Below are 20,155 nucleotides of genomic sequence, written 5' to 3' on the forward strand. Positions count from 1 at the left end.
GTCTTGACCAATTTAATGAATTGCTGTCCTTGAATATTACTATTTTACTGCCAAATACGACATGTACATTATATTTGTTTCTCTGGGTGAAATTACATTAGCACCCCCTATCGCTCGCTATTAGAAATTACTGCACGGAGGATCTTCCTCCCTTCGGCTCCCATTCACTCCGATTCAAACAGTCTCCGGCACTGGCGGCTCGTGGTTAACATAGACTTCAATGAGAGAGAGGAGGAAAATCCTCCTCTAAGAGGGTGGGACTAGCTAAGAGATCTGACAAGTGCTACAAAATATCAACCAATAGGCTGCAGCCCTAGTTGCGCAATGAACCAATAAGTAGAGGCCTTAGCTGCCTGGGGGGAGGGGTTATCTTATCAAACTTAACTTCTAGATCCGGTGACTCGGGCACTTCGGCAGTCAGAGTGAGAACGGCGAGGTGGAAGTGGATTGACTATATTATAAATATTCTATGAATAAAGTAATGGAAACAGAGGACGTGGTGAATGTTTTGCTTGCAAAACCCTTCCATGGGCTGAGCTACAAACATGGCCGCCAGGTTTGCTTCATTAAATACGGAAGATTTTGAGAGAATTTTGAAAGAGAAAGATGTGTTGAACACCTGAAAGTAATGTGTACAGCAGCTATAAAAAGTGTACACACCCCGTTAAAATGATAGGTTTTTCAACTATTATCAACTCAACCCGTGCGTGTAACTATAGCCGGTCCAGCAGGTGCGGTCGCATTGGGGCCCGTGACCTTCAACCAAGCATTCCTTCCTCCCTCACTTTTACAAAAGCCAGCCGCTACTGACGCGGACACGGGGAGAACATGCAAACTCCGCACAGAAAAGCCCTCGCTGGCCACGGGGCTCGAACCCAGGACCTTCTTGCTGTGAGGCGACAGCGCTAACCACTACACCAACATGCTGTCTCTGTTGAAACATTTTGTTTCAATGTTTTTAAGCCATTTTTGGTCTCCAGCATTTCTTTCCATGTGCCTGAGCCTTTTGCACTGCACTGTATATCCGATTTAAATTCATTATGCTGCGATGTGCTATCCATCGTTACCATTATGTTTAACTGAAAATCAAGCGCTCAAAACAAATCAGATGAAAATTAATTAGCCTGCATTTCTTGTGCTGGGATACCCGGTGTTGCCATTATGTTTAAAAGAAAATTGAGCACACAAAATAAATCAGAACTAAATTAATCATCCTGTAATTAGCCCGCTTGATTGAAGCTTGCGTAATATGCGTGACTGGCAGATCTCACCAGAGGCCACGTAAATATTAGTTCTACAACGATCGTGTAGGTCCTCGCATCTATTCGTGTGTCTTTATACAAAGAACAATTCAGAGCATATGCTAACCAGCGTGAAGTAAAATGGTCCCATCAAACCACAAAGCAAGATGAATCTCTTGGTAAATTACGCACCGCTTTCGGAGCCATGCTTGCACAAGGCTGTGGAGGAAAAAAAATAATAATAAATAAATAAATAAAACCCCTCTTTCTCTAATTAGGAGTTCTGGCTGCAAGACTCTGTCGCTTTTACCCCCTGTCTTAATAGGAACACAGCTGTTCATGACAAAATACATTTGTCTGGCTGTCTGACTAGATTTAACCTAAACAGTATAAATGGCGGAGCAGCCATTTTGCTCATTTGTCCTGAGTCAAGAGCTAATTAATAGGCATCTGTTTTAATTACGAACTTTACAAACCTTTTTTTTTTTTGAGAGTAACTCGTTTCACGTCGCACGCTTTTGTCATTGGGAAAACAGGTTAGAGAGGAATTTTATTCAAGGACAAAAGCAAACTTCTTGGAAAAGCGGCAAAAACTGCCGAGTGCGGTCAATTGATGTCAAGCACGCTTTCTTGTTTTTCTGCTTAGAATATACTCTCGAATCTAATGAAATCATGGTCCTTCACTTAACATGAAAGAGGAACATACAAGCGGATAAGTGACGAACATGAACGTGCAAAGACCTTGAGAGAAAAGTCATGCAAACCTGAGATGTGGGGAAAAAACCACATCATTCCAGTCTGAATTTGCGGCTCGACACATAACTTTCACATGGAGACTTTTTGAATGTTGTGCACTACGTGTGTCATTTTCACAAAATAAAAACACACGGAGGGGACGGCACGGTGGTGTAGTGGTTAGCGCTGTCGCCTCACAGCAAGAAGGTCCGGGTTTGAGCCCCGTGGCCGGCGAGGGCCTTTCTGTGCGGAGTTTGCATGTTCTCCCCGTGTCCGCGTGGGTTTCCTCCGGGTGCTCCGGTTTCCCCCACAGTCCAAAGACATGCAGGTTAGGTTAACTGGTGACTCTAAATTGAGCGTAGGTGTGAATGTGAGTGTGAATGGTTGTCTGTGTCTATGTGTCAGCCCTGTGATGACCTGGCGACTTGTCCAGGGTGTACCCCGCCTTTCGCCCGTAGTCAGCTCCAGCTTGCCTGCGACCCTGTAGAACAGGATAAAGCGGCTAGAGATAATGAGATGAGATGAGAAAAACACACGGATTAATAGGTCCCAAGTTTCCAACTTAGAAATGCTGGTCCATTTTTTTTTGAAGTGATGCTGGAGGGGTCTGGGGATCTCATTCAGAAAAAAAAAGTTTAAAAATGGCATTGAAATATACCATTTCCAAGCATTTCAGCTTATAACATTTATATCAGTGTCAAAACTTGCAAGTGGATCGTGTACCTGCTGGTCTCACAGCACCGAGCTGGGTTTATTTTGACAGGGCAATGACCTTGACATTTGATAAATCACACATTAGTCTTGGATCATTACAGACATTCGGCTATTATAGGACTACATTAGAGTCCATCGACCAAAAATGGCTTAAAAATAATGAAATGTTTCAACATGAAAAAATACTCTAAACAGTAATCAGTAAGTACGGAAGCCGCGAGAGGCCCTTCATATAATCTTTTTTTATTCACCTTGTTATCCCAAGATAACGACATAAGTAATTCAGGATCTCGAGAAAACAACACAACTAATTCGAGATCTCGAGAAAACAAAACCGTTATTCCGAGATAACGAGAAAACAAGACAATTATTCCGTGATCTCGAAAAAACAAAACAATTATTTCATGATCTCGAGAAAACAGCTGAGATTTCTAGCAGAGCTGCGCCCCCTGTGGGTCAGACAACGAAGACTTAGAAATTGGCGGACATGTACCTGAATGAACCATTTCTCAGCTGTTTACTCGAGATCATGGAATAATTGTTTTGTTTTCTTGAGATCTCGAAATAGTTGTGTTGTTTTCTCGAGATCCTGAATTAATTATGTCGTTATCTCGGGATAACAAGGTGAATTAAAAAAAGGATTAGATGAAGGGCCTCTCTCGGCTTCCGTAAGTAAGCCACAGAGGTGGACAGTAACAAAGTAGATTTACTTGAGTACTGTGCACTTTTTGAGTACCTCTACTTTACTTGAGTATTATTTTTTTGGAAACTTATGACTTTAACTTCACGACATTTGAAAAACAAATATCGTACTTTTCACTCCACTATATTTCTATCAAGGTCCTCGTTACTATGAAGCAGCTTTGAAAGTGGATTTCTTTTCTTTTCTTTTCATGATGTGATTGGTTTTTTTGCAAGTGGCACTGAGAGCCGATCAATAATCACTAGGGTCACGCCACATCCGTAGACTGGATAAAATCAAGTTAAATAATTTCTCAGCAGCGTTATTTGAACACGATCAGTTGATGGCAGAATGGAAGGAGGCGGTTCTTCTGGAGAACGCACGCATGCACGCACTCATGACTATACCTAGAACCCATGTTTCAGTTTTCTGAAAGGATTACAGATTTGTTTCGTTTTAAATGTTTGCTTTGTTGGCCGAAAACGAACCACATCACGGCCTACAAAAACTCACCATCCAACCTGCAGAAGCATACTGAGGTCTGTAAACGTTTTATTCCAAGAGAAAGCCTGCAATGAAGCTGTCTGTGCTTGTAGAGCTAGCGATAACGTTGCAATAGCTATGCAGTCTGGTTTGTCAAATGACTTTCTATGGATTTGCCCACTAAGTTGCCGTCGCCTTGTCCACGGCTAACGTTAACACACAGCTAGTTAACTTGGACACTGTTAGTTAGCATGTAAACACGGAGTTACGCTAACATGAATAACGTTAACTTATCTGAAGTCCTTTCAGAAATATGTTTTAACATCTCATCTCATCTCATTATCTCTAGCCGCTTTATCCTTCTACAGGGTCGCAGGCAAGCTGGAGCCTATCCCAGCTGACTACGGGCGAAAGGCGGGGTACATCCTGGACAAGTCGCCAGGTCATCACAGGGCTGACACATAGACACAGACAACCATTCACACCTACAGTCAATTTAGAGTCACCAGTTAACCTAACCTGCATGTCTTTGGACTGTGGGGGAAACCGGAGCACCCGGAGGAAACCCACGCGGACACGGGGAGAACATGCAAACTCCACACAGAAAGGCCCTCGCCGGCCCCGGGGCTCGAACCCAGGACCTTCTTGCTGTGAGGCGACAGCGCTAACCACTACACCACCGTGCCGCCCATGTTTTAACATAATGTTGCCAAATAAACAGAATGTAGAAATCTTTCTTTTCTAGTAACGTGAGCCACCTGATATGATTTTGAGTTTGAAAAGAGTTTGCGAACATGTCAGGTGGAGCTTCACTGACTAGCTAGCTTAACGTTAAACCACCATGACGGCACAGCATGTGTTCATTTTGTGAATTCACATTTCTGTCTTTGGTAACGGCGTTAGGTTTTGTAAGCGTTGTGGCGATAATACAACGATGTGTTGACAGAAAATGTACTTTTAATACTTAAGTATTTTTAAAAGCAAGTATTTCAGTACTTTAACTTAAGTAAAAATTGACTTTACAATTTTTACTCTGCCTGAGTTTAGTTCTAGTCTGGAGCAGAAACACCACAACTATCATCCTGACTATAATATCAGTTGGCGCATGCAACTTAGGAATAGTCATGGAAGTTTTGTCCAAGTCGTAGCACATTATTCTGGGTTATACTGTACAGCTTGGACTTCAAAACAGCCCATGCACACACTCCGGTGGTTGATAAAATATAGTTAGGTCATGTATTATGGAAATATAATAAAAAAGGGAACAAAATACGGAGTGGTTACGGATTTTAATACGAATGCATCACGGATGATAATAATTTACGGATTGGTCACGAACGTTTCAGTATGTTACAGATTGGTTCCGGATTTCATACGGATGATGGATCATGGATAAAAAATTAAGAACTCTATAACAATTAAATGTTTGGACTGCCAAAGTTCATAAAATATTTTACCTGCATTTATATGTTTACTTTATTAATTTACGATTAAATCACATATCCAAGAATAAAAGGGCTGTGCTTTTGTATTAGTGGAGCTCCAGCGGAGCACCATACCTCAGAAAAAATGGTAAACCCATCGAGTCGATTTTTTGTGGTTTGTCCATGTTCGGTACGTGTACCACCAGTCATACACACCGCCTAGTGGTGAGTGTTAGTAATTACCAGTCATACACACCGCCTAGTGGCCAGTGTTAGTAATTACCAGTCATACACACCGCCTAGTGGCCAGTGTTAGTAATTACCAGTCATACACACCGCCTAGTGGTGAGTGTTAGTAATTACCAGTCATACACACCGCCTAGTGGCCAGTGTTAGTAATTACCAGTCATACACACCGCCTAGTGGTGAGTGTTAGTAATTACCAGTCATACACATCGCCTAGTGGCCAGTGTTAGTAATTACCAGTCATACACACCACCTAGTGGCCAGTGTTAGTAATTGCCAGTCATACACGCCGCCTAGTGGACAGTGTTAGTAATTGCCAGTCATACACACCGCCTAATGGCCAGTGTAAGTAATTACCAGTCATACACACCGCCTAATGGCCAGTGTTAGTAATTACCAGTCATACACACCGCCTAGTGGCCAGTATTAGTAATTGCCAGTCATACACACCGCCTAGTGGCCAGTGTTAGTAATTACCAGTCATACACACCACCTAGTGGCCAGTGTTAGTAATTGCCAGTCATACACACCGCCTAGTGGCCAGTGTTAGTAATTGCCAGTCATACACACCGCCTCGTGGTCAGTGTTAGTAATTACCAGTCATACACGCCGCCTCGTGGACAGTGTTAGTAATTGCCAGTCATACACGCCGCCTAGTGGCCAGTGTTAGTAATTACCAGTCATACACACCGCCTCGTGGTCAGTGTTAGTAATTACCAGTCATACACACCGCATAGTGGCCAGTGCTAGCCAGTAAAGAAAGAAAACAAAAGAGGCTGGCTATGATATAAGAAAATTCTACAACCCAGAAACAGATGGGAGCGCCGCTTTTAGGCAGTGCCTAAATCTATATATTTTTTATTTTTATTTTCTGTGAATATTTTCTGTGAATTCAGTGAGGGCGGCACGGTGGTGTAGTGGTTAGCGCTGTCGCCTCACAGCAAGAAGGTCCTGGGTTCGAGCCCCGTGGCCGGCGAGGGCCTTTCTGTGTGGAGTTTGCATGTTCTCCCCGTGTCCGCGTGGGTTTCCTCCGGGTGCTCCGGTTTCCCCCACAGTCCAAAGACATGCAGGTTAGGTTAACTGGTGACTCTAAATTGACCGTAGGTGTGAATGTGAGTGTGAATGGTTGTCTGTGTCTATGTGTCAGCCCTGACCTGGCGACTTGTCCAGGGTGTACCCCGCCTTTCGCCCATAGTCAGCTGGGATAGGCTCCAGCTTGCCTGCGACCCTGTAGAAGGATAAAGCGGCTAGAGATGATGAGATGAGATGATGAGATGTATTCAGTGACTTCATGATGCAACAAGGATGTATAAAGATACTCGGGGAAAATAGCATGTGCTCAGACATGTAAACAATAACCTGATTGGTCAGATGTTTTATCAGATCAGGTCCAGATCTGGAAAAATGGCTCCAGAAGCAATCTCACCGATACGGATAAACCCAGGCCTGGGCTATAGGTAGGTATCATTATCGGTTTGGTGTGACCACCAACCACATCAACTACAGGGGACCGATTTATTTATAGTTATCATTATAGTTATAGTTATAAGTATTGTAGGACCGGACCTTTTATGGTTTTGTGGAGCACTTTGTTGCAGGAAAAGCTTGACTCCTCGAAACACATGCAAATTGGTCCGTGACGCACGTTAACTGCCTGACCTTTCCGCAGCGCCTGTATTTCTTTTTTTTTTAATCATCTGAATCACGCTGATAAAATTAGGAATGGTGTATGAAGAGGAAACATGCCTGCGCTTTCTACCAAGAGAACATCCAGGCAGGATGGGAAAGGTCAGATAGATGATATTTATTGTTCCATGAGGCACAACCTGAGTTGATCACAATACTATCTGCGCTCTAATACAGAAAACTAAATGACATCACATAAAAACACACACAGTTTCATGGCCTCATTTTAGATCAGGCCTCTACGATGCTGTATTTAGCCTTGGATGCGATCTGTTAGCCTTTCGCCCAAAGTTTCGTCTCTCCCCATCTTTTCTAAGTTCATTATAAAATGACTTCTTCCTAAACAAAAGCTGCTCACTGTATTTTTCTTGAACATTTCCTCAAGGTAGACAAATTTAATAATACAGTCATTATGCAAATGGTCTCATTACCACATGGCAACAAGGCAGATGCCTGCAAACACGTTATGTTGTTTGTAAGATTTATAAACAGTTATTTGCTGAGCCAAACGCTGTTTATCAAAGCAGACTAATGAAAAATGAATAAAAAGCCCAGCGGTGGTGTTATTATCCTCTGGACGGGTGCAGGATAGCATGACGAGGAGCTTTGATGATACATGGAGGACAGTATTTGCTGAGATTTATGATGAACTTCTGATGTGTCCACTGATGATACTTCATAAAAATGTCCAAAAAACTCAAATTTGTCCAAAGTGAGTCAAGGATGAGAACATAAATTATAGAAATGGGAGGAAACTTACAAAAATGCAATTAGACAACACTTTGACCATAAACAAATCCAAATGTCCCGATGTCCCCTTGGCAGACCAGCAATGCATGACCTTCCTGACACTGTGCTGTTAGTGGAAAATAATCAACCAAGGCATGGTGTCATGTGACCCGACACAAACTTCGCCCATTACAACCCCAAAGTTGAGTGTTTCCCAATAAACATACATCCTGAAGTGTTACTTTGGCAAAATGCAAATGTGGTATTTTTTTTTATCCATTTGTGGTTACATTTAATGGTGTAAAATGTCTGTAAGCAAGATACAGCCGTTCCTGGTGTCATTAATTTGGGCGAGCAGCACTGGCGCAAATTGTTTCTTTCACTCAGGATATTTCTACGTTATTCATCTCATCTCATCTCATCTCATTATCTGTAGCCACTTTATCCTGTTCTACAGGGTCGCAGGCAAGCTGGAGCTTATCCCAGCTGACTACGGGCGAAAGGCGGGGTACACCCTGGACAAGTCGCCAGGTCATCACAGGGCTGACACATAGACACAGACAACCATTCACACTCACATTCACACCTACGCTCAATTTAGAGTCACCAGTTAACCTAACCTGCATGTCTTTGGACTGTGGGGGAAACCGGAGCACCCAGAGGAAACCCACGCGGACACGGGGAGAACATGCAAACTCCACACAGAAAGGCCCTCGCCGGCCACAGGGCTTGAACCCGGACCTTCTTGCTGTGAGGCGACAGCGCTAACCACTACACCACCGTACCGCCATTTCTACATTATTATTATTATTATTATCTTAATGTTTTTAGGACGCTATTTCTCCCTCAGTTTTCAACCAATCATCACCAAATTTCACTTACAGAATCCCTCTGGGCTGAATTACATTGCTATGACTTTTGGTGCTGATCTGGATCACCAAATCAGAATGATCCATACGAAAACATTTTTTTTTCAATCACTTATAACTCTGTCAATTTTCATGATTTTTTCAATCAGTTTTTATTTATATATTTATTTATTTTTTATTTTGTTCAGGGTGGCAGGGCACAACTTTTCCTCCCTAAGCGTCATTCTCTATCTCTTACCATTCCAGATCTATAGTGTATGGTGACCAGACGTCTCGGTTTGTAAGAGCTAGCGCAAATCACTGTGACTTTAGTCATAGTCTCTATCTAGTTCTTCTTCTTCTTCTTCCTCTTATTATTATTATTATTATTATTATAATCTTAATGTTTTTTAGGATGCTATTTCTCTGTCAGTTTTCATCCAATCAGCACCAAATTTCACATGAAGAATCCCTCTGGGCTGAATTACGTTGCTATGACTTTTAGTGCTGATCTGGATCACCAAATCGGAATGATCCATGAAAAATGGGATTTCTTTTTTCAATCACTTATAACTCTGTCAATTTTCATGATTTTTTTCAATCAGTTTTTTTTTTAATTGTATTTTTTATTTTGTTCAGGGCGGCAGGGCGCAACTTTTCCTCACTAAGCGTCATTCTCTCTCTTACCGTTCCAGATCTCCTGGGTACGGTGACCAGACGTCCTGGGATGTAACAGCTAGTGCAAATTACTGCGACTTTAGTCACAGTCTCTGTCTAGTGTGTGTTATTGCAGCTGTAAGCAGTCATTCCCGCGGCAGCCTCTCTGTTGAAATGATTTTTAAAAATGCAGATTTTCCAGATCTGGTTACCAAGAAACCAGAAAGAGCAAATTGGTCTGAACTGAAGACTTTCCCACTCCTTCCATAAGTGTGAACGAAACATCTCACAGAAAACGTCACCATATCAATGATTATATGCTTTTATTTGAGAAATAACAACACGTTTTTACGTTATTTATTCATAAGTTAGCTGTTACTCTAGAAACGACACTGTATTAGAACAGACATGTTCTAACCAATCAAATTTGAGAATTCAGTAGTGCTGCGGATCCTAGAATCGACAATCATGATATTTATATTATATTAATTCCTGAATTCCTGAGATCAGTTTACCCTCGTGTTTTTAGATCTTGCCCACTTTGTTGCTGCGCCATTAGTCATCGTCACAGATTCTGTTTCGTGTGTTTGTGTTTTTCTCTCAACTGCAAACTATCACTGATTGCAAACGTACTGGGAACGGTTGATGTAAAGAGGCCCCTGTGGATGCCCTTTTCCTACTTTCACTTGAAGGGGACTTCATAAAAGAAAAAAATAACAGCGACATAAAAATAAACACTCCTCCATTTCAGAATAATGCAATAAACACAACACAGTAAGTTTTACTTAATTAAAAAAAAAAGAGCCAGTTGTTCAGGGATTCAAAACAGAGAGGCGAAAAAAATAATTAAAAAACAAAACAAAACAAAACCTTGACTAATATGCACCCAAGGAGAGCGGAGTTTCACAAACCACCCATACAGATGGTCGGGTTTGTGACAGCATATTGCAGCAGGGAGCTGCAAAGGACATCTGACAAAGTCAATTTAAGTTTTAAAACAGTTTAAAAAAAAAAAGCAACAACCCACATGTGCAAATCTCTTGGGTTTCCCAGACCAACGCTTGGCGGAATTTACTGTAGCCCTCTTGTGAGTAGGAAAAATAAATTTTTAACCGCAGCAAAATCAGCACAGCCCCATGCCAGATTGTGGATTAATTAAGTATTGTATCTGTGTGGATATTGTGCTTGGAAGAGCGTGGCTGAGAGAACTGATGATCATGAAAGCTCTTCCTGTTTTGTTTTCTCGTACACTAGCATGTGCACGTCCATGTGCTGCCGAGGAAGCCTGGAGACTTTGAGAGGAACGACAGCATCTACAATGAGGTAACTGATCACAAGTTTATTTATTCATTTATTTATTTATTATTTTTTCAGGCATGGGAAGTTGGGAAGTCGTTACGTTTGATAGAGAACGGGATAAATACACAAACTACTCAAGGGTTCATGTCCTGATATACTGTATTGGTGAAGCATCAGTCTTTCTGGATGGAAGATTTGTGCATTCGTGGTAAACAGAGCCCCTTGTGGTGGAAACACGCTATTACAACCTACATTCAGAAGAATTTTCATAGCAAAGGTTGTTCACTGGGCGGCATGGTGGTGAAGTGGTTAGCACTGTTCCCTCACTGTCAAGAAGGTCCTGGGTTCGAGCCCAGCGGCCGGCGAGGGCCTTTCTGTGTGGAGTTTGCATGTTCTCCCCGTGTCCGCGTGGGTTTCCTCCGGGTGCTCCGGTTTCCCCCACAGTCCAAAGACATGCAGGTTAGGTTAACTGGTGACTCTAAATTGACCGTAGGTGTGAATGGGAGTGTGAATGGTTGTCTGTGTCTATGTGTCAGCCCTGTGATGACCTGGCGACTTGTCCAGGGTGTACCCCGCCTTTCGCCCGTAGTCAGCTGGGATAGGCTCCAGCTTGCCCGCGACCCTGTAGAACAGGATAAAGCGGCTAGAGATAATGGATGGATGGATGAAGGTTGTTCACTGCAAGGACACATACAAGGCTGTACACATCGTACACCATGATTCCGTGGTTCTCTTAATTTTGTTATGGTGATGGGAATCTCAACCCACCACTGATGCTGATAAATAACATCAAATAAAATCTAATGGCTCTGGGGGAAAACAAAACAAAACAAAAAAAACCATCTCACTCTGGCTCAAATAATTAGCTGAAATATGATTGTACACACATTTAAATAATGAGTTGAATTTATTTTTAAATACCCTACTTAGGAAGTAAATCAGCAGAGAGGCACCTGCGATTTTATAGTTATTTATATGTAAAAGGTCTAAGAAATAGGAAGAACATTGGTGTACTGACACAATTCACTCTGCTACTATACAGTTTGTAATCCTTTAGCGATGATGTAACAAAATGCCTCCTGGTCATTATTAGAATTACCAAAATGTCTAAAAATAATAAAAAGGCACGTCAGTATGACTGCCACTGTTTAATGAGCATAAAAAAATTCATTTTGTATTTTACCTCGCAATCTTAAATTGCTCTGGATAATTGATACCATGGTGTAACTGTATATTTCCTGTGAGACCAGAACGCAACACAGAGCTAATCGTGTCGTACCATCGCTCACTGCCTGTTAACGTTAACTCGCTATCTGACAAAGCTGTTGGTTATGATCAAGCCGACTGACTTTATCTGGATAGCTATCTGAAAGATAGTCTGAATTAAAAATCTCTCCTGGTCACGTTTGGTGTTTGTATTTTTATTTTCTGGATTTGTATTTGATATTTAATTCCATAAGTTACATGTTGAACAGGAAGTTGCATCATCCTGATTTCCAGAAGATGATGAGAAGAAGTAAATAAGTTCTCCTGTTCTTTTTAAAGATATTATGATATTGGTTTATAAGCTGACTTTGAAAGTATAACCCCATTCAGGGAATTATAGATGGAAGATAAATTATTCATAAAAATGTGCATTTTTAAGTGAATTATTGGAGCATTAATGTTCTCATGGATATTACATGCTTTGCGTATTTGGAAATTCTAAAAAAAAAAAACCCCTCCATGGGATTTATAACAACAACAATAATAATAATAATCTTTATTTCTTAAGACAAAGACACATTATCTCATCTTAGTGCTGTTGCTGTCTCTTTATCGTGTCCTGCAGTGTCCTGGTGTTCTGTTTCGTGTTTTTTTTTTTAATTTACATTTTTATTTCCACTTTTTGGCTTTAAGGAACAACTGGTCACTTAATGGTTCTCAAAACATCTTGCCAAAGGACTCCAGTTGAAAATTAGCCTGCTGGCGAACACTGGCACATTTACAGAAATTCATGTGTGTTGTCCTTATAAATAAATAAATGAAATGAAATTACAAACATTAAACAGCTAAAAACATTAAAATATTGACTAAGTATGAAAAAATAAATACAAAAAATATCTTGTTTATAGTTGATACGTAAAAATTTGTCTGCATAAGAATTCTTAAATATATTGGAATTTATTTGACGGTGATAGATGCTAATTTTCCTCATGGTTATATGATGTTTCTTTCCTTTTCTGTAAAATAGCATATAACACCTGGGACGGGTCGAAATTACGTTTCTTAAAAATATTAACATCTGCGTTATGAATATTTACTTTGTCTGAGCTATATTTCCTTTTATAGCATCTGTCTAAAAAATTTAAGAGCAAAATGATCATTTCTCACATTAATGATACAGTGTCTTGCCAAAGTCTTCATCCCCCTTGGTGTTTGTCCTGTTTTGCTGCATTACAAGCTGGAATTAAAATGGATTTTTGGGTGTTTAGCACCATTTGATTTACACAGCATGCCTACCACTTTAAAGGTGCAAATTGTTGTATTTTTTGTGACAAACAATAATTAAAATGAAAAAACAGAAATCTGGAGTGTGCATAGGTATTCACCCCCTTCCATATCTCATCTCATCTCATCTCATCTCATTATCTCTAGCCGCTTCATCCTTCTACAGGGTCGCAGGCAAGCTGGAGCCTATCCCAGCTGACTACGGGCGAAAGGCGGAGTACACCCTGGACAAGTCGCCAGGTCATCACAGGGCCGACACATAGACACAGACAACCATTCACACTCACATTCACACCTACGGTCAATTTAGAGTCACCAGTTAACCTAACCTGCATGTCTTTGGACTGTGGGGGAAACCGGAGCACCCGGAGGAAACCCACGCGGACACGGGGAGAACATGCAAACTCCACACAGAAAGGCCCTCGCCGGCCCTGGGGCTCGAACCCAGGACCTTCTTGCTGTGAGGCGACAGCACTAACCACTACACCACCGTGCCGCCCCCCCTTCCATATGAAACCCCTAAATAAGAGCCGTCCAACCAATTCACTTCATAAATCACATAATTAGTTGATTAAGATCCACCTGTGTGCAATCAAAGTGTCACATGATCTGTCACATGGTGTCTGTATAAATCAACCTGTTCTGGAAGGACTCTGACTCTGCAACACGACTCAGCAAGCAACATGAGAACCAAGGAGCCTCCAAACAGGTCAGAGACAAAGCTGTGGAGAAGTATAGATCAGGGTTGGGTTATAAAAAATATCCTAAACTTTTAATATCCCAGGGAGCACCATTAAATCCATTATAGCAAAATGGAAAGAACATGGCACCACTACAAACCTGACAAGAGAAGGCCGCCCACCAAAACTCACAGACCGGGCAAGGAGGGCATTAATCAGAGATGCAACAAAGACACCAAAAAGAACACTGAAGGACCTACAAAGATCCACAGTGGAGATGGGAGTATCTGTCCATAGGACCACTTTAACCCATACACTCCGCAGAGTGGGGCTTTATGGAAGAGTGGCCAGAAAAAAGTCATTGCTTAAAAAAACACGTTTGGAGTTTGCCCAACAGCATGTGGCAGACTCCCCAAACACATGGAAGAAGATTCTCTGGTCAGATGAGACTAAAATTGATCTTTTTGGCCATCATGGGAAATGCCATGTGTGGCACAAACCCAACACCCTGAGAACACCATCCCTACAGTGAAGCATGGTGGCGGCAGCATCATGCTGTGGGGATATTTTTCATCTGTAGGGACAGGAAAGCTGGTCAGAACTGCAGGAAAGATGGATGGCACTAAATACAGGGCAGTTCTGGAGGAAAACCTGTTTGAGTTGGCCAGAGGTTTGATACTGGGACGAAGGTTTGTGTTCCAGCAGGACAATGACCCTAAACATACTGCTAAAGCTACACTGGAGTGGTTTAAAGGGAAGCCTTGGAATGGCCTCGTCAAAGCCCAGACCGCAATATAATTGAGAATCTGTGGCATAACTTGAAGATTGCTGACCACCAACGCAACCCATCTAACTTGAAGGAGTTGGGGCAGTTTTGCCTTGAGAATGGGCAAAAATCACAGTGGCTCGATGTGCTAAGCTAATAGAGACATACCCCAAGAGACTTGCAGCTGTAATTGCAGTAAAAAGTGGCTCTATGAAGTATTGACTTTGGGGGGTGAATACCTATGCACACTCCAGATTTCTGTTTTTTTCATCTTAATTATTGTTTGCGTCACATTTAAAGAACTCTTTGCACTTTTAGGGCGTATTCACACCTACGTTGTTTGGTCCGGACCAAACGACCAAATGAACCAAATTTCCCTTGGTCCGGACCTTTTGGGTTGGTCTGAATACAAACCACCGAACTCTGGTCCGGACCAAACAAGCGGACCGAGACCGAGCTGCAAGGTCGGACTCGGTCCGGACCAAAGGAACCCTGGTGCGGACCTTTTGGAGGTGTGAAAGCAGACCGGACCTAATCTGACAGTTTTGCTTTTTTGTACCTCGGGAGCTTCCGTCGTTTGTCAAGCATTATGGGAAACAGAGTCTTGACACTCCACCGCAAAGTGCAAACACTGTTTCGGTTGTCAAGGGAACCTTACAACAGTCGTTCAGTCATTCAGACCAGTGGTAGGCTAGACTACGGAGTACAAAAAATGAGTAGGGGCAAACGTGGGCCGAGGAAGAAACGCGTACCCTTGTGGATATATGGGCAGATGTCCACATATCTGAGCTTTTGGAGAGAACACACAAAAATGCCGACGTGTTTGCTGTATTCAGTGAGAAAATGAAGGAGAAGGGGTTCACACGCTCCCCAGAACAATGTCGGCTAAAAGTGAAGAAACTCCGTCAGACCTACATTCAAATCAGGGACATTCTTTCAAAAAGTGGCGGTACTAGTGTCGCAAAAAAGAAATTCATCTATTACGATGGATAAGGCGAATATCCCGACACATACCTCCTCCATCTTGCGTGAAGAGCCAGAACTGTCACAACATGATGTGCGCTCATCAGCGCTATCCTCCGTAGCCGCCTTGCCCTTTGTCGTCGTCGTTGATAAATTACTTGTACAACAGCATAGTAATCGCACGATTGTGAAAACAGTAAAAACTGGAAAAAACATATAGCTTTGATGACATTAAAAAGAATAACAGCACGGAAAGCTTCCATGACTACTTTTGAACTTAACGCTTTGTGCGCATGTCGTCTCTGACCAATAGCTGAACGACCTCAGGGCGCGCGGCTTTGTTGACAGATTTTGGTCCGCTTACTAAAATGTACAGTGTGAAAGTGAACCGCACCAAAATGAAAAAATAAAAAAAACATTTGGTTCGGACTAAAGCAAGTGAACTATCGAACTATCCTGGTCTGAATACACCCTTAAAGTTGAAGGCATGTTGTGTAAATGAAATGCTGCTAACCCCCCAAAATCCATTTAACAAGACGCTGTACGTATGAGACCTTTTTTTGTGAAAACTAAAAGAACGTGTGCGATCATTATGTACTGCATTTTTTTAACAACATCTTTATCACAACTTCAGCCCATGTCTTATGGCCATGAATTCATTTCGAATCTGTCCAAACCCGGGCTTCGTCCAGCCAGCCTGGGGCTTCACATTGTTGCTCTGGATCCTTCCATGATAAACTGCTGCCACGTTTCCTGCGCTATTCTCATAAATACTAATCTGGGTCATGCAAGCAAGAGGACACTCATAAACCTCCGCGATGGTCCTGTGCGCTGTGCGTCCTCAGGCTAGGTGTAAATACAGCAGGTAGCCACAACACCACTTTTCACTTCTTATTGCAATCTCCTGCCCAGATATTTGCAAATAGATCACAATGACAAACCCACACAAAAATACCTTCAGGGATTTTACAGTTCTGTCCTTATCCCAGTTTATATTCTGCTTGCTTCTTTTGTTTTTTTTTCCCCCGATTTGTCGGACTGTGACATTTTAAATGTGCAATCATCGCTGCCAGAGCGAATAAATAAATAACAGCCACTACAGGATATTCTAATGACGAGTTTGAATAGAAAGCAGCCTGTGTTTATTAATACTGCAAAGTGCTTCGGGTGGGGACAACAGAATAAAATAAATACACTCGTTCTGTGAGAGCAGTCAAGAAATCATTTTACGCATCTGTAAATAATCGCTGAAGGCCTTTGTGCAGCATGTTATGGTGTTAAACGCTGTGTATTTGCACCTTTAAGCAATGGAAGTGTTCAGCTCGCTGGTGCCCTTGAGGATGACCAGAGGACCAGAGGAAGCTGCCGTTCTCTCGTTTCCAGCTTTCTTTTTTCGCATGTGTAGTAATTGATGTGCGGAGGTGTAGTGCAGGAGCAGCGGGTTTGACCATTTTATGCGAAGGCCTGCTGAGTGGCATTTAGGTGAAGTAGCATTCAGAAACGTCCTCTGTGTCGATGAATGTACCAGCTTTTTATTTTTTGTTTCGTTTCTCAAAAGCCATGCATGGCTAAAAATTGCTGGCTCAGTTCGGGTTACCTGTGACCAAATCAATACCCAATAGAAATAATTCTGTCCATCATACATCATACACGATGTCTTCACTTCCACTTTAGCCCATCTCATTATCTCTAGCCGCTTTATCCTGTTCTACAGGGTCGCAGGCAAGCTGGAGCCTATCCCAGCTGACTACGGGCGAAAGGCGGGGTACACCCTGGACAAGTCGCCAGGTCATCACAGGGCTGACACTCAGGCCAAGTTTACATTAGACCGTATCTGTCTCGTTTTCTTCGCGGATGCACTGTCCGTTTACATTAAAATGCCTGGAAACGCCGGGAAACGGGAATCCGCCAGGGTCCACGTATTCAATCTAGATCATGTCTGGTCCGGTGCTGTGTAAACATTGAGAATACGCGGATACGCTGTGCTGAGCTCTAGCTGGCGTCGTCATTGGACAACGTCACTGTGACATCCACCTTCCTGATTCGCTGGCGTTGGTCATATGACGCGACTGCTGAAAAATGGCGCGGACTTCCGCCTTGTATCACCTTTCATTAAAGAGTATAAAAGTATGAAAATACTGATGCAAATACTGCCCATTGTGTAGTTATGATTGTCTTTAGGCTTGCCATCCTTCCACTTGCAAGTGGTAAGTGATATGCGCTGGGATCACACACACAGCGGCTCAGTCCCGAATCACTGCTCGTGCGCTATACTCGCACGCTCTGTGAGCTGCGCAGGGCCGGAGTGCGCACCCTCCAGAGGGCACTCGCTGTTCAGGGCGGAGTGATTTGGAGCGCAGGATGCCTGCGGAGCCGAGCGTATCCCTGTATTGGTGTTGCTGTGTGCACGCGAATCGTGTATTGGTGTTGCTGTGTGCACATTAATCGTTTTAAAAACGTTAATCTGATGATCCGCTGATACGGTCTAATGTAAACCCCACCATAGACACAGACAACCATTCACGCTCACATTCACACCTACGGTCAATTTAGAGTCACCAGTTAACCTAACCTGCATGTCTTTGGACTGTGGGGGAAACCGGAGCACCCGGAGGAAACCCACGCGGACACGGGGAGAACATGCAAACTCCGCACAGAAAGGCCCTCGCCGGTCACGGGGTTCGAACCCGGACCTTCTTGCTGTGAGGCGACAGCGCTAACCACTACACCACCGTGCCGCCCACTTTAGCCCAGTTTAGTCAAAAAACAAACAAACAAACAAACAACCTTGTCACTAACCCTATAAGGGTTTACCTTTCAAATAAAGTTTAATCTCGAACCCCTGAATTGTTCTTTGCTTTGTGCTTGTGGTCATGAACCTGTAACAGATGGTTTTCTTTTTAGAAATACAACTTCCTTAGGAAGCTAAGAACCAGTGTTGGGAGTAACGCGTTACAAAAGTAACGAATTACTGTAATGCATAGCTTTTTGCAGTAACGCCGTAATGTAAGGCATTACAGAAAAAAATTGGTAATATTTTACTCGGTACAAATGTCAGTAACGCGCGTTACAATGCATTTTTAACCTGGAATGAAGTGGTGTTTTTTTTTTCCTTCATACAAATTCGCCAAAATCACGCGAGATCAGCAGAGGTGAAACGTCCACGCAAAATGTTTCACTTCCTTTTCCTTTAGGCTAGTCAGACAGAAGAGAGAGAGAGAGAGAGAGAGAGAGAGATGAGTGAACCTGCAGCTGATCTAACGTCGGACTTGCACAAGTTTATGTATAGTTGTCAGTAGGTTTTTTTAGTAGTAGTTTTATATTAGGGCGGCACGGTGGTGTAGTGGTTAGCGCTGTCGCCTCACAGCAAGAAGGTCCTGGGTTCGAGCCCCGTGGCCGGCGAGGGCCTTTCTGTGTGGAGTTTGCATGTTCTCCCTGTGTCCACGTGGGTTTCCTCCGGGTGCTCCGGTTTCCCCCACAGTCCAAAGACATGCAGGTTAGGTTAACTGGTGACTCTAAATTGACCGTAGGTGTGAGTGTGAATGGTTGTCTGTGTCTATGTGTCAGCCCTGTGATGACCTGGCGACTTGTCCAGGGTGTACCCCGCCTTTCGCCCGTAGTCAGCTGGGATAGGCTCCAGCTTGCCTGCGACCCTGTAGAACAGGATAAAGCGGCTACAGATAATGAGATGAGATGAGTTTTATATTAGTTTTATTTTACATATTTTCCTATGTTTATTTTAGTATTTATGTGTGCACTTTTTGGTGAAGCTTTAAATCTCATTGTACTTGTATAATGACAATAAAGGCTTTCTATTCTATTCTATTCTATTCTATTCTATTCTATTCTATTCTACATTCTCCAGATGGGCACACGCCCATTACTTTAAGTTTGTGAAAAATAAGGATGTGAAGAACATCATAGTCAAATGCACTTTGTGTGCTAAACCTAAAGAACTGTCCACTTCCCGAAATAGCACCAGTAATTTAACTAAACATTTCCAGAGGTGCCATAGTAACATGAAGTTAGCAAGGAAGCAAGCGGAGGATGAGAGTGGCGATAAAATCACAAAGCAGCCAAAATTAACCTTCTCCTGCTCTGAGATGCTCCTTCAGCCTCAAGAGGTTAGGAGACTTGCTAGGTTGAAGATATGCTGACAGTTTGTTTACATTTTTGTCCTGTATAACAGTTTTTTTTTTTTTTCTGGTCGGAAGTCAGACTAAAGTGATTGAGCTGCCTTTCCTTCGAGGGCTAATATGCCTAAGCACTTCAATATCATTAAAAGCACTTTGATTTTGTTATTTCTAATTCTGTTTTTCGAAATGTGACTGGGTAGCCTCATATAGCTAATAGTCATTGTTGGGCTGCGTACCGGTACTGTGTACCAGTACTGTACCGTGAAAATCGATTCGGTACAGGTCCAAAATACCGGATCATGAAGTACCGGTACTGTACCGATATAAATTTACACCAAGTATATGCTTATTTTGTGACTGAAGATGCGTAAATCCT

General features: G+C 42.5%; 1 protein-coding gene across 3 annotated transcripts in view; it reads left to right on the forward strand.

The window, feature by feature from the left end:
* The window catches only part of fhit (fragile histidine triad diadenosine triphosphatase), a 623,061-nt gene that overhangs the window by 505,940 nt on the left and 96,966 nt on the right, over nt 1–20,155 (forward strand). For all 3 annotated transcript variants that reach the window (XM_060910954.1, XM_060910955.1, XM_060910956.1), the window contains one exon: nt 10,700–10,768. In XM_060910954.1, coding sequence (XP_060766937.1) covers nt 10,700–10,768 — 69 coding nt within the window. The remainder of the gene's footprint in view (nt 1–10,699; nt 10,769–20,155) is intronic.

The sequence above is a fragment of the Neoarius graeffei genome, chromosome 26, assembly GCF_027579695.1.
Source record: "Neoarius graeffei isolate fNeoGra1 chromosome 26, fNeoGra1.pri, whole genome shotgun sequence".
NCBI lineage: Eukaryota > Metazoa > Chordata > Actinopteri > Siluriformes > Ariidae > Neoarius > Neoarius graeffei.